The 23533-nt window shown below is 43.0% G+C and overlaps 1 protein-coding gene across 1 annotated transcript in view; it reads left to right on the forward strand.

Annotated features, from left to right (window-relative positions):
- LOC120908663 (proteoglycan Cow) overlaps positions 1–23533 on the forward strand; it is an 89198-nt gene that overhangs the window by 54832 nt on the left and 10833 nt on the right. Inside the window, 5 exon segments of the mRNA XM_040319888.1 lie at positions 888–999; positions 7834–7936; positions 10158–10190; positions 11799–12250; positions 17969–18099. Coding sequence (XP_040175822.1) covers positions 888–999; positions 7834–7936; positions 10158–10190; positions 11799–12250; positions 17969–18099 — 831 coding nt within the window.

Below are 23533 nucleotides of genomic sequence, written 5' to 3' on the forward strand. Positions count from 1 at the left end.
TTGCAGTTACAGTTCTGCATTTGTGTGTGTTTTTTTGTCAATTTTCCCTAAGCTTCTTACTACATACACATTCCGCGGAAGTGAAATAAACCATTTAATGTACAATAGACGTTTCACAGGATGAAGCCAAGCGCTTTGGCAGCAAAAAAAAACAAATTCACCCACAAAGAATGTGAAATTGGTACAAGTGCTGCTCACAAAGGCAAGCCAAGAGTGGCACACAGGATCTTATGCAGAGCATTTCATTCGGAAAAATTCACAATTTCCTGATTCGTTGCCTTTCATCTACTTTGCCCGCGTTTTACTGAACTTCGTTTGCATGGTTGAAGTTTTGTGAGTGAAATAAAAAAAAAGCTCACAGAATGTTCTTAGGAAAGAGGAAAAAATGATTAAGTCAATGGTCAAGTACGGGAAAAAGGCGGCAAACCAGTCCCACTTCCGAATGTACGCTGCGATAATTTTTTTTCTCTCTCTCTTCTCCCAAAAGGCCCGTTGCGAGTTGTAAAATGAACATTTCTGACCGAGACCGGTTCAGTTGGATTCTTTCTATTTTTTGCAACCTATCACTGCGTTTGAGTCGCGGGTCTGTCATGAAAGTTAGTTGTGTGAATACTTTCACATTTCGGTGGGGATGGAATGTTGAATTAACGAATCGTTTGTTTTCCGTTCTATCGTTCAAACACTAATTTTATGCCATTTGTTGAGTCTGTTTTTCGATTGCTTTTTCTGCCTTCTAAATTTCAGGTATAGTTCTTAAATTTTTCAGTGAAATGATAAAATTACTCAAATAAAACACTTTAATCAACGTCACAATAAAGTGCTACAGTTTGAGCGATAACGTAAGAACGCTTCAATTAATGCCGTTTGTGTTGGTCTCATCTTTGCAGGACGATAAGAGCAGTCAGCAACAGCCGCTGGATTCTGGACTCTCCATGCAGATGAAGCAAGATCAACAGCAGATGATTCCGGAAAAGAAAAAGTGGATTCACGACCCTTCAAGTAAGTGTTACGAGTATTCGAGAATGACATTTTTCAATGATTCGATGAATTTGTTTAATGATTAAAACAAAATTAAACATAAATAATCTATATTAGCGATAAAAGCTTAAAGTGGAATGAAACCAACATTTTATGAAAGCATATTTCTGCTCACGGTTTTCTAGAACTTCGTGCACCATTTTAATCCGCTTATGAATCGATCGCTATTGTAACCGTGTTTCGAAAGTTCTTCAGACTGGAGGGGTACCGGCGAGGGAAAGAAGTTAAGCTGTGTTAATTATAGCACTAATGCTCCAGCAAAGTAATTATGCTTTGATCCTTTTAGAATGGTTGTTAAAATCGGCTTCAATGTGGTTTTGAGCAAAAAACAAACGGACAATGTGTTGGTCCGTAAAAAGCGTAGAATTGTGTCATTTTCCCAAGAATTAACCATACAAGAACAATTTAATATTCTAATTTTGGTTCAGAAAATCAATACCAAAAATGAGCCATGCGAATGTTGGTTAGAATAATCACAACCTACCCACGAGAAGAATAATTATAGCATTACTCTACTTGCCGCTTGATATGTGCGGTTTTTAATCTGAGAAATCCCCCTTCATTAAAAGGAATTACTCGATTATAATTACAGTGAGCAATTATTGGTTTATTTCAAATCTGCTCAGTGTTATTCTATAGTTTTAATTATTGATCCGTTATTAGCATTCATACATCATACTCCTTAACCATTTGTGTTGATAAGTGTGTTACCATCACCATCAGCCGTTCTCGCTCTCCAGTGCATTTCGACTACACGCTAAACGGGCAAACTTTGCAGAGAGTCGATTGTGTCAAGGACTTGGGTGTTTTCGTCGACGCGAGACTCACGTTTGAGCAACACCTTGATCACGTTGTGACAAGATGCAGTCAATTGTTAGGTTTAGTCGTTAACATGACTCGCGAGCTCTCTGACCCAATCTGCACCAAAACTCTTTATTGTGCTCTTATTCGATCAGTGCTGGAGTATGGCAGCGTTGTGTGGTGGCCCTCCTCTGCTCGGGGGGTTGCGCGCTTGGAGTCCATCCAGCGTAGGGCTACCCGTTCCCGCTCCGTTCGTGGGGCAGCAACAACGACTACACAACAAGGTGTTTGTTGCTCGGGTTACCCCAACTCGACGACCGAATACGAAATGCTAGGCTGGCTTTTATCGTTGGGCTTCTCAATGGTAGCATCGATTGTCCAGTTTTGCTCTCGTCGATACAGCTGTACGTGCCCGCAAGAACTCTCCGCCCTCGGGCGATGCTGGCTATCTCAGAGACAAGGACCGCCTTCGCCTCCCGAGACCCGTTTTTGCGTATATGTCTTGCTCTGAATGCGGAATCTGATGCGTATGAGCCCGGCATGACGAAGGCAAATGTGTTGAGTCGCATTAAGTTACTTCGCGCCTCTCGCCAGAATCTTTAGCGTGCTTGTAATTGTTATTGTTGTTATTATTGTGTTATTGTAAAGCGTGTGACTATTTATGTTTTATTCCTATTGTACCCTTACATATATCGAGAGGGCTTTTGAGGTCCGTCGATCATTCAATAAATATACAAATATACAAATATAATAAAATATATCGTTCTTTATGATGTTTAGCCGAAACGCGTCAGCGAGAACTCTTTAAAGTGAATGTCAAACGAGTGGCGCTGTCAACTACTAAAAGTAAGGGCTTTGAAAACTTTTCCTTTCTGATATTTGCCCTGTTTAAATCGTGCCTTTTTATCCTTTATCCTGTCCATGACATACATACACACACATTAGACAACACAAGACAAGCAGTGTATGATTTGTAAACGGGCTGCATAAAACGTAACAAAAAACACAGACACAAAACAGCTAAAAGCAATCCTGTCCCTGGCCTCAGTTACTCACTCTTGGCCCACTGCAGCTCACTGGAAGTAATGCAATGTGGATGCCACGGTTCCCCGGTTTTCCTGCAGGGCAAACTTCAGCATAACTTAGACACTTCACTGCATTGTGCTGTGTGATTGTTGCTAAGAACATGGAACAATATGTACTGCATGCTATTTCGAGCGAACCTCACGCCCTCTCTGCAGGGAACAAGCGAGAGCAAGCGATGTATTTGGCCCCGTGCATAACCATGTTCAACTGAACCTCTCTGTGTATGTGTCTGCGACGGTGTAAAACTTGAACACACATGCATATGTACATCCTTTCCGGTGCACATCACAAGAGTGTCGTAAAATCAAAACTCAACAAGCAGAACCATACGCAGAGCTGCTGACGGAGCGCTTGCCGGGCAGCAAAGTTGCGCCAAATTATCCACCAGAGTGCACTGGAAACCCGCTGGAATGGGTTTACTCCAGAACGCCCGCCCGAGTTGAGCGCAGTATCAGGATTCTAATAGAATAGGGTGTACGGCTACGCGACACACAGAATCACGATGCTGTTTTTGTTTTTATCATTGACCCAATCCCCTTAAACGACTCCAATGAAACTTACATCAGGGTTAAAACATGATAACTTGGAATGGAGGCGAACGGGGCAATTTTACAACACACTGATGAGCGTCGTTGCATTTTGGAGCGGCCGTTTTGTTAGAGAGGGAATTAATATCTTCCCAAACCACTATTGTCCTGTGGGTCCCATTTAACGCTTGCAGCTCAAATGGTAGCATTAAATTTATCGTTCGATGCTCATGTAGCCGCGAAACCGACTGATTAATGTGCTGTACAAGCCAGATTAACCTTTACTGTGTTTGTTTGTAGGATGTTTTGATTAACATCGTATTATTTAGCTTTTACCCAACCCCCTGTAAGTGTGCATAGACATTAAGACTATCCCTTTCGAAAACGTAGTACATCCAGCTGAGTTATCTAATTCTAAAAGATGTTATAAATAGACTCCAACACAATGATTTTAAACTGAACTCGAGCATACGATAGCAACACCCACACAGTCAGTCAGGTTATTGCCCATTCGTTGCTTCAAGCAGGAGGGAGTAGTATGCAAAGATGCCGCCTGTTGGCAACCGTCGCATTCGGTCGCATACGATTGTACGTACTGCCTGCATCAACTACTAAGTTCTTGTTAGCACATCTTCCCTCTCGGTCGCTCACCACCTTGTCGGTTCGTTCTGTCGGCGGAGGTTATAAATTTGCGAGATAAATATGATTATTATGTAACGTTATTGCATCTTCGGTACGAATGTGCAATGACGCAAAACGCTTACTGTGCTCGGCGCTCGATGAAGCAACACACCCCCCGGAATGGCATGTAGACAGAGCGTGTCCTTGCTGTCTCTGGTATCGCTATCTAGAGGATATTAATACCTGTGACCCAGCGGAGCAAGATGTTTCACAGACACTGCCATGGACGGTAGAGTTTCTTGGAAAACGTTCCAACTGACTAGTCGCCGTTCGTTACTCACACGGTGTCCCAATGATAGACGATCAAGCTGCCGGCCTGCTCGGTGGATATTGATTATCGTGTGGACAAACATAACCGTAGCAAACCGGCGAGTTGATCGTGTTCCGTAATAAACACCACCCAGAGGCACAGTTCCCCGCGTATAAGCGTTCTCGATACCCAGAGTGCACATTAGAGCAGCCCTAACTGGGTTACATTCTATCGATGCACCCTGTTGCGATGCGTTGCGTTGTGGGGCGCATGAATTAAGGCACTTTCGGCACTCCATATTTCATGCCTCCGTTCCGCCACGCCGTGTCAAGTCAGCGAGTTAAGGCAGCAAAAGTTTCTGCATAATTCTTTCCGGATGGATGCGGGTAACAGTGCACGGAACGGTTCCGCATACCTCGTGCAGTGTTACTGCATCTGTTGCCAATGCGCTGCGTGGTTTTTCGTCCCCGTTGCCATGAACATTATTCGGAAGTATTGGGTGAAATTTACGAGATCATTTTCAACTTTTCTCTTCCGTTCTCGTTTAGCTCGTCGCTCGCTGCAACTCTGTCACGCGCCCTTGCACCATTGCAATTGCCCTCGTTCGCGCTATGCTCATACAAACTTGCTTGCTCTACTTTATAAGAAATGCTTTGCTGTAGCTTCACATTGCTGGAACAACTCATCACCGACCCCTCGCTTTGCCAGCTGCGAAAGTTTGTCAGCGAGTTGAGTTTCCTTTCGGGAGTGAACGAAAGTTAAACGTCACTCGAGTGATCGGTTAAAAGCGGGTGCGTTCAATTTAAAGATGTTGACGTTAACATCATATCGCAAGTTTAGTTTTGCGTTAAAAACAAATCAGTTTTTTTCATTTCTATTTGAGCTTTGCTTAGCAACTACAAGCCAACGACCGTTCCCAAGCATAACAATCAATCCGAAGGATTTTTTGCGACAACCCGTCAAATCAGCATTAGCAATAGCATCCACGTTTTCCAATAACCCTGTCACTCTGCAGGGACAAGCTCAGCAACCGTCAGTGATGTCATTGTTTTGCCCTGTGTCCCATGTGTTCATTGTTCTTCCATCTTTAGATGTTTTCGCCAAGCTCGATCCTATGGCACTGGCTTAACTCAAATTGAAATGCTCGTGCCACCTCTTCGTATCAATTTTCATTCGTCAAAACCCCCCGCCTAACGGTGGACAGCAGAAAGAAAAGCACCGAGGCAACTTGCGCCAGGGAGCGCTTTCCCACGCTGGAATCCATTCCCTCCCAGACGGTCACCGCGGCATCCCAAACTCATCTGCATGTTCGCGGTTATTATGAATAAATTTACATAATACCACCAGCCCCGATGTCCCAAATGCACTGCCAGCACTGGCACCCAATCACACCTTTAAACTAAGCCACCACCAGGCAGTGGCAGTGCAGAACCGTTAGTTAGGGTGTTCGGTGTCGGTCGTCAATTTCATCGGGTGAAGCCGGTAGAAACTGACACAATCATGATGGCCCCCATTTCTGTGAACCACAAACGGTGTCGCGAACGGTGCGAACGGTGCGCCGGTGCCCAGTGTGTCTGACCTTGAATGTGTGCCGTGCAAGGACGGGGACATCTGGGGGAGCAAATTAAAACTAGCCCAGAATGGCTCAAATGGCACAGAACAGAAATAACAATGCGATAGAGTAGGTGTGCCCCGGGACACGGGCTTAGTATGTCGCTTTTGGTGTTGGGTTTGTTGTAGTGTAAAGAAACATAACCTTGCAGCAACGGTTCATCGAGCAAATGGCAGCGTACGGTGTGAATGGTTTCAGCGGGAGTGAATGGAAAAGCACAACAAAAAGTAGAACCTAATATCATCTGTTTCTTTGACACAGGTTGCACAGCGGAAAGTAGGAAAGAAATAACAATCTTTTACTTCCATTTTGTGAAAGAACTCAAGGATTTTTTATAGTTACTCATGCTATTGAAATGAAGTAATGAAACAAAAACAAATACAGTGAAACCTCTGAAAGGGGAATTTCAATTTTACAGTTTTTGTTTGTAATTCAACATTTTACAGTTTTTGAAATACATTGAAAAATCCCAAAATGTTTCCGCCACATGTTCATAAACCCGGGCTACAGGGAGACATTCATCTTGAAGATGTATGTATGTATGGAATATGACGGGACCGTCAAAGTGTTCATCGTAAAGAAACATTTCATCTTGAAGAGACTACATCTTAGAGAGACAGATGCAAACAAACCATTCGAGATTGTAATCACATTCCAGGCAGGTTCTTTAATTCGTCAACATAATGACTACAGTGCGCGTGCTATCATATTGTTTGCATTTAATGATGGACATTATAAAACAATACTCCTGACCTCATAATGCACAAACCAAGCTAAGTATGTACTTCGTATTAATAAGGCTTAGTGTAACTGCACCACAATCTATTCCGTCAGGTTTGATGTCCCGTTGGGTGAAACGAGAAAGCATGTTGATTGCTCATAGCTCCTGATATCTGCAAAGCTCTAATATGTACAAACATGCATGCTGTATGATTGTGGGGAGGAACGCTTACATTACCGCTCACGTTTCTAATAAGTAAATCAACAGCCCTGTTTAACTATGCCATAACTACTCGAGCTCTGCTGCAAGATATCTGCAAGTGAAAACAGCAGTTCGAGGAACCATGCTGTAGCAGCACGAGTGAAGCTGAATTCTACGGGTTAAATAGTTGTACACTATTCTGATTCTTCTATTTATCTCTGACAGCATGATGCACCAGGCGTACCACCAAGCAATTCGTTGCATCAAAGGGTAGTTCGTTTATACGCTCTGTGTGTGGGGGTGTGTGTGTATGTTTAATTTTCCCGGTCCAACCTTCCATTTTCTCTGCCCCTACTACGCTGGAAGCAGTAGTGCCGTACGGTAATGAATAGCACAGAATGGCATTTTATTTTTCCCCATTAAAAGAGGAAGAGAAGCATAAAATATACCTTCCACTTTGCAAAACCGTACATCACCCCGGCAACGAATGATCTGCCCTTACTGCGCTTCTGCAAGCGCACAGCACTGTCACCGGGTTCAGCTTGTCAACCTGCTCTACGCTTCGTAAGCAGCATGAATATTTCATCTCACATCAATGTACGACCGTACTGCTGGAACGTTTTCATTCGACCCGACCCGGCCTACAGTCGTTGCGGCTAATGATATGGTACAGCAGCGTCCAAGGGCTAAGGGTAGGTTAGTCACAGAGACACACAACCCCCGGTCGGTACGGGTGCTCCTGTCTATCTTGTGCCCAGTGCGAAGCCCAGCTTCAATGGGCCTCCACCACCTGCACGGAGAAAGCCTCCCGCCGGGAAATACGAATCGACACCTCTGGGCGTGCGACACACCAGTTCATAAAATGGCGGATATTTCTCATTCGACTCTCCATTCTCTGCTCCCTCTTCCCACACAGGTGATCTCTGCAAACCGCTCAACTGCAAGAAGAAAGAGCTCTGCCTGCTGGAGGACGCGTACACGGCTGTCTGCGTTTCGAAGAAGGAACTCCACAAGAACAAGTAAGTACTTGCGCGTTTTGTCGGTGCACGCAACCTTGAGTTTGGGTTTTGGCCCTTTGTGTGTGTTTGGCCCGGGCCCTCCTTCTGCACATTATGCGCCCTGTCAGCCTCCTACCAACCTGCCTTCCCAAGGACTTCAGTTTGCTGTGGGTTTGCTGTTGTTATTGTTGTGTGTGCATTGTACGTTCGTTGTGCGTTTACTTTCACTCGACATGCTCAGTTTCAGTTATACTTTAGCCCTCTTCCACCTTTCCCTAACCACTAGGAATGAGTGAAAAGTATAACCTTCACCTAACCACGCCGTTGCAAAAGAAACTCTCTCTTCTGTTGCTGTCGCAGGTCGTGAAAAGCCTTCCATTTTTTTTTCTACCGTACCAGCGTGTCCTGGGCATGATTGTGAGGCCTTATTTGCTACGAGCAACAGCAAAAAACGCTTCCTTTCCCACACTTCCTATCGTAGCTCACCGGCTCTTCGCATTGTTCCCTAACATTGTTAAAGCGAGCAAGCTGCCACCTGGTGATTTTGCGTTGCGGTTTTCTGTTTCCGCTGTGCTATGTGTACATATTACGATTGCAATGTTTTCCATTTTACATTCACAATCGCATAAAACGAACTCTCTTAACCTTAAACCAAATCCGTTTGAATTTTTCCACACCCAAGCTTTGCCCATTTGTGTTTCGTAAATTTATGGATGGAGCTGAACAAAATTCAGGCAAATGGCAACGACAAAATAAAATCTATTACGCCCTTTCTGTTCTCCTTTCTTCTTGTTTTCTAACATTTGTGCGCCATTTGTAAATGGAAAGCAAAACAATGATAACAACAAAAAAGCTTTTCCAAGCACTCTCACCTGGAGAAAGCTTTACTGCTACAATGTAATGTGTTTCCATGTCGCTTATTGTGCGTTGTTGCTATTACTTGTTCTTGCTAACTTTGACAGCCCTCTGTTGTGGTTGGGTCCTGCTGTGAATTGCTCATTTTTTTGTCTGAGACTAAGCAATTCGTTTTTCAATTAAGTGACAGCAAACTATGTAACCATGCGCTCGGGCGTAGCTTTGTACAATCTGTTTGAAATGTTTATGTGTATGGGTGTGTTTTTTTTTTTGTTCCAAAATAATTCTGCAAACTATTACAACTTCATGAGTCAAAATGACAAGAGCACAAATTACTTTCATACTACGGCGACCAACGCAAACTTTGTTGTGTAAGTTCTAGGTTAGTGTTTGTATGCTGTTACCTCGAAACAGTTAAGCTTCTCAACCAATACACAAAATTTCCACAAAAAAAAGACAGAAACAATTAACGAACATCTGCAGCTGTAGCCCATACACAACCTCGCCCAGTTGGGCAAAGTTAAATGGGAATTATTATATATGGTACTAGCGTCAGTGCACCTACACCTGCCAAGTCCTGCTTTATTTATGCTGCGCGATACCATTCCACAGCTTGGTAAGGACCGTGTCAGCGACACCAACCACGAAGCCATAAATTCAATTTCCAATTCCAAAAGGCGACTTTGAAAACAACAAACAACTGAAACCTGATTACAGCTTCACAGCGACTAATCTTAACGGCGGTACACACAGCAGGACGGCTGTTTGGCGGTGTTCGGTTTGCATAATTTGGCACGCTCTTGTCCCTCAGTGAGCCACTGTCACCTTAGCTGCACTAGTAGTTAACTCTGGTGGAGATGAAAGAAAGCGAATCTTCGGAACGCGCAAATGCAAATGAGCGACACAGCAAACCGGACACTGATTGAGTTTCTGTTGGTTTGAAGAGTGTTTCAAAGTTTTGTGTGTGTGTTTTTTTGTTTCAAAGTGAAAGCGTAAATGGAGACGATGAGCAAAAAGAATATTTTGAACCGTTGTTAATTTTTTACTCATGTGTTCGTTTTGTACCATTACTCAGACGGCAATATGAGTATCATACACGAGAGCTGCTAAGATTTAAAATATTTGAAATGAAATTGTAAGTAAAATTACAGACTGGGAAATTGTTAACTCGTCTGCATTGAGATTGAGCGAATTTTCCTGGAGGGGCATTTTAAAACAAATCATCGATACATGATAGTCTAACTATCCTCAATTAAATTGTAAGACCTCTTCTCACCCTCTTCTCGTTCTTTGTCCCCTCTGAACACACACACAAAACTGTGCTCCTATGTATGCGTGTGTTTCCACTTTCTCTATCAAAATATTCTTTTTTCTTTTGTTCTTACAGATTCATCAGCAGCTACAATTCACTTGCAAACAGGTGCAACCCTCTAAATATCTATTCTGTGTAGTTTCTTTGCATGTGCATTTACGTTTTGCGACATTTGTGTGTGCATGTATGGTTGTGTTATAAAACTATTGGAGAACATTTACTACTGTGTGATGAGCACGTGTTTATATTTTTATAATTCACTACTGTGTTACAATCCATTTTCAATAGTGTAATGGTTTTTATTACTAGATTATACGATTTTTGAAGTAATTACTTTATTAATCAATCGCTTAATCAACTCATAACTGATGTTGCAAACAATAATAAAATCCTTCTGGCGACATTTTATAGACCAATTGCTTCCATTTTCATCCTTTATTATATTTTAAAAAATTAATTCGTTTTTTACAAGCCTGCATTGCAATTTTATACATCGTTTTAGTATAAACTAACTATGGAGCCCTTCACGGTTCTAGTCAGCATTTTGTATGGAGTTTGACAGTTGGAAGCTGAAATCATGTAAACACTCCATACAAAACTACATACAAAACTAGCCTGCGATTTTCAGTCTCAAAGCCTCAAAGCTAGAATTAGATTCGAGTACCTGCTAGAAAAATGGCAAAACAAGGTGGTGTTTACATTTATCCCAAGGTGCATTATAGAGATCAGGTTATGGAATCTAGAAACAAAGTGTATGTAGTCCAGGTGGCCTCATAGCATGTTTTTTATAACTAAATTTGAACATCACTTTTTGACAGGACGGGTGAAAACTTTTGCTCAAACAAGCTTTCTGGAGGCTTGACGATTACACAAAAGATTCTTAAAATCTTCATTCAGAAGCAGAAGCGATAAAAATCAGCCTTCTAAATTCATACACCTTGGGATAAGCCCACCTGTATATTATACACACTTAGATAGCTGTTCGAAAACTGCTATACAATACAAACAGCTGACAGGCCAACTTAAAACGGAAAGGGCCCCTATATTAGCACATTTTTTTTACTGAGAGTTGTTTAGGTGAAACAGTTATTATTTCAGGCACATTTGATCATTTATAAAAAGCCAAAAGCTCCACAGGATGATTCTATTGCCATTGTTCAATCATTGTTTGTTTTCAAGGAAGGAATGTTGAACCAACTGTTTTGTCTTTCATGATTCCGATTATCATGTAATCCCCACCATCATCATTCATGTTACTTCTCCACGACACCAAGCGACTCCAGCCAGTTGGTGGAAGCAAGTTTTGACATGCTTGATTTACACTCACTTTTCCTATTAGTGTTATGCGCTTTAGATAGTTCTTCCTTGATAGGTCAAAGCTTTCGCACGATTCCGTACACCCCAACGCGAAGCTATAGTACAGCTAATGCATGCCCTGGTAGGTAGAATCATCCGTATCATTATCTTCCAATCAACTGGTTTCGTTCGTTTTGATTCGCAAAGAAACAAAGCCCCGCGGGTGCCGTGCTTGCACCCGGCCCGGCCATCATAATCAATCACCTGGAAGGGCGGTAGTGCGCTGGGCGGTTCGACTCCCATCCATCCTGACCGCTGCCAATGACAACCGATTCACCTTCCTGCTTATTGCTTTTATTTCCCTCTCCTTCCCGCACTCGTTCGTTCGGATGCTGCTCGCCAATATCAACACTCTACAAGGGAGGAAATAATCACCAAGAGTAAATACTTCGACGAGGAGGAAGCGAAGCGCAAAGCGGAAGCGGAAGCGGCAGCTGCAGCTGCCGCTGCTGCCGCAGCCACCGGGCTGGGCGGTGCGGTCGGAAGCGGTGTGGCCGGTGCGGCCGACACTGGCAGCATGACGCTGATGGCGGCGAGCGGCGATAGCAGCACCGGAAGCAACGCGAACGATGGCACTAGCAGCGGGCTGGAGCACGAGGAGCGCGAGGACGACGAGAGCTCGTCGCAGGATGACGACGTGTTCTACGACAGCGAGAAGGAGGAGGACTGCAAACCGTGCCCGGTGGTGAAGCCCACCTATCTGTGCGGCAGCGACAACTGGACCTACTCGTCGCTGTGCCGGCTGGAGTACCACAACTGTATCCACACGACCGAGGTGAAGGTCAACTGTATGGGCTTCTGTCCGTGCAAAGGTAAGCGATGGGCAGAGGAGGGGAGGGTGGGGGTGGGCTCTCACAAAATGGCAGTCTGTTTTGTGAGATGTGATAATTATTTCCCGTAGGTGAAGGAGAGGTTAGCTTTTCCATTATTCTGATCCTTTCATCAACCTGCTGTGGTTTCTTGCGAAGGCGGAGAGATACTTCGTTCATCATTATGAGCTCGTCCGTGGGCTCATTCACTCCAGTACAGTTCCCAATGTGTGTGTGTGTGTGTGATTGTGGTAAAAATGGCCTTAACAATACCGAGATTGAGTCATCTGTTAGTAGAAGTTTTTGTTTCGTGCTACTCTAAGTAGAACATTATCTATACTTTATTTCCTTTTGAATAATTTGAAATTGATACTTTCCATACTTACTTGTACTTTACAAACAATCATCATAGCGCATGTTTGAAAGGGAATTTATTCAACTACTGTTTTCCTTTGGCACGTTAAACAAGAAACATTTCCCATTCCCATTGTACACCTTTTAACGCATAAACCACCCTCTCTGAGCTAGCGCACGTGCAACATAGCAACATGTTTCACCACCACGTGTGTTGCGAACTTGCATACCAACGTTATGGTACATGCTATGGAGTAGCTTCTACGCAACCGTCCCGTACCGTTCCAGAGCCACCCTTAAACCAATTATGTTTGCTTACTTTTAATTAACTTCGATTAACGGGCCACGAGTTTGTTTTCATTTTTAATTTCATGTCAACCGTTAATAAACTGTGCAGTGTGGTGTGTGTGTGTGTGTGTGTGTGTGTGTGTGTGTGTGTGTGTGTGTGTGTGTGTGTGTGTGTGTGTGTGTGTGTGGATGCTTTTTGTTTCTGTTTTCTCTTCCTACCATTCCGCCGTTGCTGTTCTTTTGCCTTCGAGCGATCGTAGCCCGCTTTTCCTATCCTATCGTCAACGAACAATGCAGTGGCAAACACACAAACACAAACAACCACACACACACGTGTGTGTGGTAAATTTCGGTACCGCTGGCACCATTAAACGGTCGGTGTTTTCCATCGTAAATTGCCACGAAAAAGATACCTACGGACTGTGCGCGAATGCCTGTAGCGCTATTCTGAGATGTTGGCAGGTTCGTACCGCGTACGGCGTAGAAGAAAATTGTTCCAGGAAATGTGGGCCGCAATGAGAAGCCTCCCGCCTCACGGTGGGGGACCATTTTTCGTGGACGAGGACGAAAGAAAACACAGCACAAGAGATGATATGATCCAGAACGTGCGTACTGTTCCAGTGCAAGTGTTTGTAACAACACGCACAAATAATTACGTTCTTCTGCTCAACTAAACCTACACATTTCAATTTCATTTAAATTTGACAGAAAAACATCTTTAAATACATGTTTTTATACCTGTGTTTATTCAGCTATTACTACATAGTTATAATGTATAGGCACAACTGGTTAGAAAGTTTTAAGGTTATTATAATATTTTAGCTAAAATCATAAAAAAAAACTTATGATTTTACAGTTTCTTGAACGATACATTTACTGTTCTCGCAGTCCAAAATGGTGCCGGCATAGGAAAATTTTCTTTGTTTTATTACAAACCCCTCAATAAAATTTATCTACTGCAAGTGTACAAATCTAACCTTATTTACAACTTCCCCTCATCCCCGGGCTGGGAATTTTCAATCACGTTCACGGCTTGCGCCACATCCTCCACAACAATAAGCACCGTTTTCATAAATTATTGCAATAATCGTATGTCCGGTCTGGGGTGCTTTTTTCTTGCAACACCGTTCCACACCATGCTCACGAGCTCTGCTCCCTACCCCCGCGTTAGTGACCACGCGTTTCTGCGCCACGGTGCGCAGAATTTATGTCACGAACATGCTAGCAAAATTCATAAATTCCAAAAAGCCTCCTGGAAGCGCCTGCGGGGAAAAAATACACGAGCCAAGGACAAGCACTTGTCAACTAGCCTTCCCCTTCCCGTTAGCAAGAGACGTTGGGGAAAGGGAAAAGAGAAACCAGAGGAAAACCAGAAAATATATATCTCTATACTGGTACGGTTTGCTGCTGCTGCCAGGTTGGTTTGCTGTTGGTTCGGCGCAGTACACGTTCTAAGAACCACAATGGTACAAAGACAACGGTACAGTATCTCTCTCCTTCAGTGCCGACGCTAAGCGAACCGAGAACGCCCACCGACACTTTCCTCTGTCACCGCAGAACCGTGGCAAACGCACCGGGTGGAAATGGCATGTGAAGGTAGTGCCAAAAAAAAGCAATTTAAATTATGTTTACTTGCTTTTTTCTCTCTCGCTCTTGTTTCCCTTCGTGAGCTGAGCTGTGGAACATTGTGCCACACAGCGTGTCTGTAGTACGGGCCTTCGTTTGGAAGAGCTGTTTTGCTATTCGTGTGTCCTACCACCTACTACCCGTCAATACCGATTACATTCAACGTGAATTGCTCGCCCAATCTGACGGAAGTGTAGGGATGCGAGCTGCATTCAGGCCCAGTTCCGATGTTTGTCAGCATTATTTCCCCGTGAAAAAAACTCCACTGAACTGGCAACCCGGTTTTCTAAGAGACGGGACGCTCCGATTCCGCTTATCGCACCACCCAAAAGCGGCCATGTTGTGACTGTTGTTTGTGTGTGTGAACTTCCTTCTTTCGTTGCTGCTTTACTTTTAGTTACTGTTTGGCGTCCATTATCTGCAGCCACCACTTGAAGTCACAGCGCACCCAGCGGAAACACACAGCGTGCTGCCCATGGCGCACGCTACTTGACCATACATCACCGCACAGTTGTTTGTTTCCCTGCTTCCGCATCGTTGTGCCGGGATGCTCCACGCCACAGACCATGAATATGATGAAGACGGTGCCGGTGTTGTGAATTGCTTCTTTTTTTAAAACTCCCTCGCCTTTCTTCTGCTCTTAGCGTCCGTTGTTAATGGTGTTGCTGTTGCTGTTCGGAACAATGGACTGTCGCGGAATGAGCAAGCTCGCTTTTTCAGCCGGCAGTGGCGCGACGCTCGCTCGACCAGCTTCTGTGTCTGGATGATCGCTTTGCATTTAACCCTCTATTGCTGCCAGATTGTACACACCGAAAGAACAAAACATAGAGAAAACAAGAGAGAGAGAGAGAGGAATAGACAGCGGCAAAGGGAAACACACTTGTTCTTTTTTTTTTGTCTACCTTTCGCTTTCCTTGCCGTGAATACAAGTGGGAAACATTTTTTAATTTCCGGCCCGGGACATTCCATTTGGAAGCATTCGCTGACTGTGCCTTTTCGTTCGGCAAGTTGTTATGCCTGGCCCCCGCCAACCACGCAAACGTGTAGTTTTAAGGCTGATTGCTATCCATTTGTCGGGTGGCTGCCTGGTGCTGGGTGTGGCTCCCTTTCATCATACAGACGGACGGGAGGTCACATTGATGATGGACTCGGTGCTATTAATCATGGTTGCTGCGTGGGGTGTGGTACCCATAGGGCGATAATAGCACCATGGCAACGATTTATTTAGCCCTTTAAAGAAAAACTTTTACGCTCGTCGGGCAGCTCGATGTTTCCTTTCCCCGTCTCCCTTTGCCTCTATTGCGGAATGGGAGGACGAGCTTTGCATAGGAAAGGGAGATAAAACCCTTTCTAAAATACGGTCAAGAGTCTGTAATGCATTTGATACATTTTTAATGATGTCTCAAGGTATACCGATATTATGTATAATTTTCAAAGTACCGAGATATGCAACAATAGCATAATCGCTATATTTCCGTCTGGAATTGTGCTTTTATCAGCATTTCAGCCTATATTTGCATCCTCTATTGCCACCTTAGAAACAAAATACCACTAATACCCTTCACAAATTGCACCACTTCTGGGAAATTTACTCTAACCTTTCGAAAAAACTAATTTAATAATGCTTTTGCATTCTCTTAAAGACACCACGCTCCGTATTAATTTTCATGCAGATCGAAAAGAATTTTTAATCTACCCACTTATCTGTGCTTTATCGCTCCTCACTTGATCATCGATTGAGTCTAACTAGTAATAGTTTAAATCCCTCGGTCAATACACAACAGCCCGCAAAAAGGCAAGCAAAATTGATCTAAATGAGCATAGTTCAAATACTACTTCTTCTACCCAAGTTAGCAGAAAGCACCACTAATTAATGTAACACACATGTCTCAACTAATTGTACTCACTTTTGTTGTATCATCAAACTTTCCTGCTTCAACATATCCCACACACACACACGTACACATAGGGGCGGCTACTCTGGTGCCATCGATAACCACCTCTCAAAGAGCTGGTAGCAAAATCCTTTTTGTATCCTTCGGAGGCTACTTGGGTGGCTACGATTGCATGGCAACGGTCAACCGTACATTGCGTCCGTGTGGGCAATGGGTACGTGCGTATGGATAAGGTGAAGCGTTTTTCTGTTCTCTCTAATTGCCCATAAATTCCGACCGATTGCACAAATTCCTTTTTGATGAGCTGATTGATGTAGCCGGAATCCCAGCGCGCTACGTACCAGTGTGCTGACCCGCCGCATAACGTTCCTCATCCGAGTCTCGGAGAAACGATCGGGCAATGGCAAGCAAGAGCTCTTTAATCTAATTATTTACACACTCACTGTACGATACAGTATGCTCTGTGCCGTACCGTGAACAGAGATTGAAAAGTGTTTGTGTCAGGGAGAGAGTTGATGGAAGCTTCACAGCATCGCTTGTACACAATCGTACATACAGCGCTGTATATCAACTTTTACTGTAAACTGCTTGCTTATCGTTCTAAAAAAATGTACACTTTGTAACGCATACAACGTTGGCAACCATTTTATGGGAGAAATTATTTCCATCAACTTATCATCCAGTACAAATCCTGGTCTCGATGCTAACCCATCAAAAGAAGGAAATAAAAGCACAGCACAAACACTGCTGGAGCTTGTGGCAGATATCGCAATAGAGTAACGCAATTGGCACAACAAAGGCAGAAACGTAACTTTGACGTAGCTGATGCGAAGAACGATGCTGATGGGGACCATGATGATGATGATGATCGAGCAGAAAACGAATAAAACAAAAAGTACAAAAGTAAAGTGAAAATCAACGACGCAGTACGCTACACTACACTATCCCATCAGCAAGAGTTCTGATTCGACGCGGATACAGTTGGGATTGGAAAAGAAATTCTGGAAACAAAACAAATAAAACACCATCCTTCTTTGGAATACTATGCACAGCAAAAAAAACCCTGGTGCAAAAAAAAGCAATTTCTCTTCCTGTTTCGAATGGAGGAAAAGAAACAATCTCGTTTTTTTGTCGGTTGTACTGCACGCCATTGCTCGTTCTTTCTCTAGTGTAGTTTCGATTTTATACCATTCTATGCCATTTCATACGAATTCCTTTATCCTATCACTAATGCTAGTGTATGTGTGTGTGTGTGCGAGTGGTTGAGTGCACATACACACACGCACCCACTCGGAGAAAGATACACAAAGAGTGGAAGGATCTCACACCATCAGCTGCGCCGTGTTTATCCTTGTCCGTGTCAGACGGAACTCGCGTTCCAACGGACGTTACACTTTTGTCTGTGTGTGTGTGTGTGTGTGTGTGTGTGTGTGTGTGTGTTTTTTTTGCGCTTTCGATTCACATTTTCCACTCACTCCCCAAATTTTCTGTCTCTTTTTCTCTTCATCTTCTTGTTGCTGTTTTTCCAACACCCAATGGCCCGCATCCATTTGCACAGATGCCAACCTGCTTCTTGATCTGAAAAAGCAGCAACGGATGGCTGACCGGATGAGTGCGTTCAACGCCAAGTACCAGCGGACGATCGACAGCAATGACATCAACGCAGACAACCTCATTCCATCGGGGAAGGTAAGTTCTATCGCCCGGGGGAAATCGGGAAAAAGCGAAGGGACAAACAGGCCGGGAACAGTGCCATCCGAGGGAGTGGTCGTCGTCGTCGTCCTCGTCGTCGTCGGTTGTGATGGATTGTTTCGCCGACCATACTTCGCTGGTAATGCGTGATGTGGCGAAGGTGATATTGATTTTTCCCAGTTCCGTTCCTTCGCTGAACGATTGTTTTTGTCGCTCACACATGCTGCTGCCGCATGTCCACTACGGCATTTCGGTGCTTGCTCGGTGCTTGGTCTTTCCGACGCTCCAGTGCCGGAGCCTTTCTGGAAGTGACGCGTGGATCAGTGTACCGAAAACACTCGCCATCGATCAATGTATTTCAATTTTCCGCATTGTGGCGCATCATTTCCTGACCGCTCGGGAGCAGCGAACAGCACACGACCAGCGCTGGCCCGGGCGCCGAGCGTGGAAACTGTGTCGGATTGTCTTTAAGACGGTGATTTATTCAGTGCATTAACTTTTATCACCGATTGGTTTGGTGCTGTCCCGGGAAGGGATGAGAGGGTGCTTATCATCTCATAATTCGACTGTAATTACAAGTGTGAAGCAGCAGCGAAGGTTTTGCTCCTTCATGGACATTATTTATATTGATTTTCCGTAAGCTTTTGTATATTTACACTAACCGTTATTAAGTAAATTGATATTGCGATTGAGGATATTTAATTTTCCACCGTTCCCTTACGAACTTTCACAAACTATCTTATAGTAAATTGATAAATTCTGTTGGGTTAGACATGTTGAGTGACATGTTGTATATCATGTTGTAAGGGAAAAGTACCAGTATTGGGCTGTTGGGCTACCAGACTAATGTAGCACCTTCACGCGTATTTGCATAATTTCACGTTTTTAGTGGCCCTATTTATTTTACATTTTTTATTGAAGTTTGTTTTGATATTGATTGCTCGACAATTTTCTCAAATGCCCTTTACGCTCGAGATTGTGCTCTCCCGTGTTTCTATTCATTATTTAAGCCTGGATTACAGCTCGAGTGAAAAGGAACGTACAATTTTGGAGTTTTCTGCTATATTTCATTAATTATTAATCAGACACACCAAAAGAAAGGAAATTTAATTCTCCAACTGTTTAGACTATAAAACATATTACATATTACATTTACAGTATATATAGATGAGAAATTGTATATCCTTTCTTTTGGTGTACGATAAGCCACAGTCTGATAAGAATTCAATGAAGCGGAAAAACCAAACTATTTCATTCACTTTCACGCAAGGTCTAAAGCGATCTTAAGATGTCTTCTTGCTCTATTGCTGTTTATCGATCTCTCTCCACGTTTTATTTTGCGTAATGTTGTTGAAATGATTCAGGTAACCATGTTCACAAAACCATAAATGTTCCCTAATTAGCGGTAGAATGTCTGGTGATACGTGTAATAGGAATAGTCTCATTAACGAAATATTAAAGGAAATTAGACAAAAATTACAAAAAAGTTTAAAAACACGATAGGCGATAGAAACAAAACCAATGACATAAAAACAAGAGGATTGTTTCATAATTCATTTCAACCATTGCAATTTCAATTAGAATGAAAGAAGGAGCAATGTTTTTATTTATTGTTTTATGATGTTTAAAACATGTTTAACATTATGTTATGTGTCTGAAAATCGTTAGAATCTTCAGTAAAAACTCGAGCGACCAGTTGTCGCCAAAAGTGACACATTTCAAATGTTAAAATGATACCATTTGGGCAACTTCTGCAACAAACTCTCGTAAAAATAACGACGCCAGATTGAAAGAAAACCAAACCAAGCCGGGCGTATCAAATTAATCCCCAGAGCGAAATTTCGTCCTACGACCATATATGAGCCTCGGTCTATATGTGTGTGTTTGTGTACATAAACACACACACACGTGTAGACATCCCGGCGGGCACCATACACGGATCATGTGAATTGCAATGAACGAAAGCATCAATACGCCAGGGGAGAATTGCAATGTTGAAAGCATAAAGAAACGCCATATGCACATTACCCACTTTAAACTGGCACACACGCTGGCTACATCACCCACGCCCACACATACACACACACACCATCTCCCACACCCGGTGTACGATAAGATAAGGCAATTTATGCATCAACCTCGACAAGCATTTGCGACCGACAAAGTGGGATAACACAATAATGGTGAAGGACCGCGAAGGATCATCCAACTCTCCCGGGGGAGAGCTTAAAGCCAACATTTCTCTCCCCACAAAATGGATGACCGAAAGCTAGCGAAGGGTTGCGGTGTTGTCAGTGACAGGGAGAAGAAACCCACTTTCCACTTTCCCCAAATACATACTCGCAGGCACACACCATCAATGGCAGACGATTGAAACCGCTTGACAGAACGGAGTGGATCTCTTGGGAGGGGCGAGCGAAAAATTACAGACCGTCGCTGTCTGTGTGTGTGTGTGTGTGTTTGTGTCTGGGGATCAATAAAGCACCATAACGCGTCCAATTGTTCTCATCTTTTGTCATTCGGCCGTATTTGCGGCTGGTCGAATCAAATCGATCGTTCACCCGTTCTCAAGGGACATGGAACATTCCAACAATGTGCGAGCGGCCAAGAGCGGGGAGAGGTTGTTGTGTGAACAATATTGGCAATTTTTTATGCTTCAATCCAATCCCGTGCCATGATTTATACTATTTTTGAACAGTGAAAGCAGGTGAGGGAATTGGGATATTTTAAGAACTAAAACAACCACGACGTGTCATTCTTATGACAGGTCAATGACAGGGCATTTGTTTACGATTTGGTATAGCTTTGGTGTTGCTTGATTCAGATAACTACTGTTGCTCTATGAAAGAAGCAATTAAGATTAGGCAATCTAATAATTTAGAGATGAAATCATTTGGATTTCTAGATAAATGAAATGAATGTAAAAAAAAAAAAACAAAATATAACAAAATATTTAGACCTCAAACACCGGATTTGACTGTACGATGGGGGCAGTCTCATGGTACAGTCGTCAACACTAACGATTCCATAACATGCTCGTCATGGGTTCAAGCCTAGAATGGATTGTCTTCATGTAGCAAGGATTGACTATCTGGCTGTGTGGTAATGAATTATGTCTCGAAGGTCTGTATATGCCGACATGTCCGTGTAGGACGTTACGCCAAATAGAAGAAGACACCGGATTCGATACAATTGTTTAACATTGCAATACAAACAAACTAAAAAAAATTTAATAATCAACTTTAAAATCATGTAAAACATATATTTGAAAAAAATGATTGAAATAGGAAAACAGGATCAATATTATTACACTTTCCGAAAGGAAATATGTAACAGGATGAAGAAATCAATCCCTATTAATTTTTACTGTAATCATACAAACTAGAAAACTAAAGCACAGAAAAAAACAGAGTGGTAAAATATTCATACAAAACACAGTTATTGAAAAAATAAACATATCAAGGAAGTAACAGATAAAAAAGAGCAAGTAAAATAAGACAAAGGATAGACAAAGCACTCGAAAAAACAAAATCTTACACAAAAAAACAGACAAACTGTCATCAAACTGACAGACAAAATACAACTGACAATTATACCAACACTGTTATATAGAGTTGACAGAACGAGAAAGCAAAGTTGATTTGATTCCTTGGGTTATCAATTTATGATTTATTCTTGATATTTACATTAACCGCCTTTTGCTGAGAGAAATCGTGTTGTTTGGGAACCAACTTAACATTTACACCTAAGAAATAATAATTGTTAAACTACCGCATTGGTAAGCGCGTCTAATTAACAAACTTTGCGTGCATTCCTTTCAACAGTATCCCCTTGCGTGTGGCGTTCCCGCAGTGAGCGTAAAGCATAAAAGAAAACTTATCCGCTCGGTTCCAATTTTTCGCCCCAAACTTTCTTTGGACCAATTCGAATTCATTAACGGCATGCCGGAACTCAGCACGCGTCGCCCGGCCAGCCCGTTCCCAATCAGTCAAACGCAATAGTTGCGCGACATTGCTCTGTAGCGATTTTTCCTGTGCTTTCCATCCAAAAATTTCTCCATTTTCCCTTCACCCTTCCCCGCCGTTGCTATTGCTGCTTCTCCAAATTGAACAAGTTTTCTTTCGGCGAAATTGCCCTTCGCAGTTTACCTCCTCTCTTCGGGACGCTGTTTTGAGTTGGCCGTGTTTTTGCTCTCCTCCATTTTTGTTGCTTTTACTTGTGTTCGTGTGTAAAAAAAAAAGAAAACCCAGAAAAACAGTTTCCGCCCCGAAGCGATTCGTTCTTGTTCGCGCGCGTTAAAACTTTCAATTGCAAAATTTAAAACCAAGTGTGTTGTGCCATTGGTTACGTTATTTCTTTTTTTGTGCCCATGAGCTATGTGAATTGCGGCTTCCTATGTGAGTGTCTCTCTCGCGCGCTCTATCTCTCTTTCCTTTCTCTCCCACCCCCTTCTCTCTATTTCTGCTTGTTTTTCCCTTTTTTCACACTATGCCGCCGTTATTTATGTGCAAAGCGACCGATGCACTCATTGGTCGAGGGCCGGTTTAATATTATTTACAGCAAAAAGCAATTCAACTCTAATTAAGCTGGTCGAGAGTGAGAAGCACCCCCGGGGGCAGCTAAAGTGTTCGAGTGTTCGAGTGCAAAAAAAAACGAATGGCGCCAAAACACAATCGCAAGCAAGAAGCGCACGAGCACAAAGTTAAACACTTGCCTGGAGGGTCCGTGGCGCACCCGAGCCCAAATACAGCAGAATGTGAAAATAAATACAATTTTGTGCCATCTTCAGACGCGAAAATAGGGAACAAAAATCCGCTTTCCCAGCCAAAAAACGAACCGGAAGTGTTTATGTGCGTGTGTGGGTGTGTGTGCGTCCGATTGTGTAACCGTTGCGTTGCTCTATGTCGGCAGTGGAGAAACAGTGCAGCGAACATTGCTCCATTGCTTCAAAGCAGGAGGTGAAAATAATCACTCAACATCCCCGAAGGGCCGATCGTTCAGCTGGCGACCGGTTTAGACCGTTTTCGGTATTTCCTTCCGTGCCAACCTTCCCAGAAGGCACATTACCCGCCACTTTCATTTTTGACTGGTTCGACATTTCGAGCTAGTGTTGTATGTTATACATTACGCTTTATATTATTTATGAATTTTAAAGATGTTCTGAACGTTAACTGAATTATAACACTTTTTTATTGAAGTTGCTTACATTTGGCTATGAAAATGAAATGCTCGTCACATCGCCGTGCATTCCATCTGTTTCTATTTGCTGCTGGGGTAAACTTAGCCTTAGCAACCTTAGCCACCAAAATAAAATTGCCTAATCACGTGGTTTTTTATTTTTTTTTCTTCTTCTATTTCGCGTAATATACCTACGCGGTCATACCAGTCTATACAGGCCTTTGATACTTAATTATTACCACGCATCCAGATA

The sequence above is a fragment of the Anopheles arabiensis genome, chromosome 2, assembly GCF_016920715.1.
Source record: "Anopheles arabiensis isolate DONGOLA chromosome 2, AaraD3, whole genome shotgun sequence".
NCBI lineage: Eukaryota > Metazoa > Arthropoda > Insecta > Diptera > Culicidae > Anopheles > Anopheles arabiensis.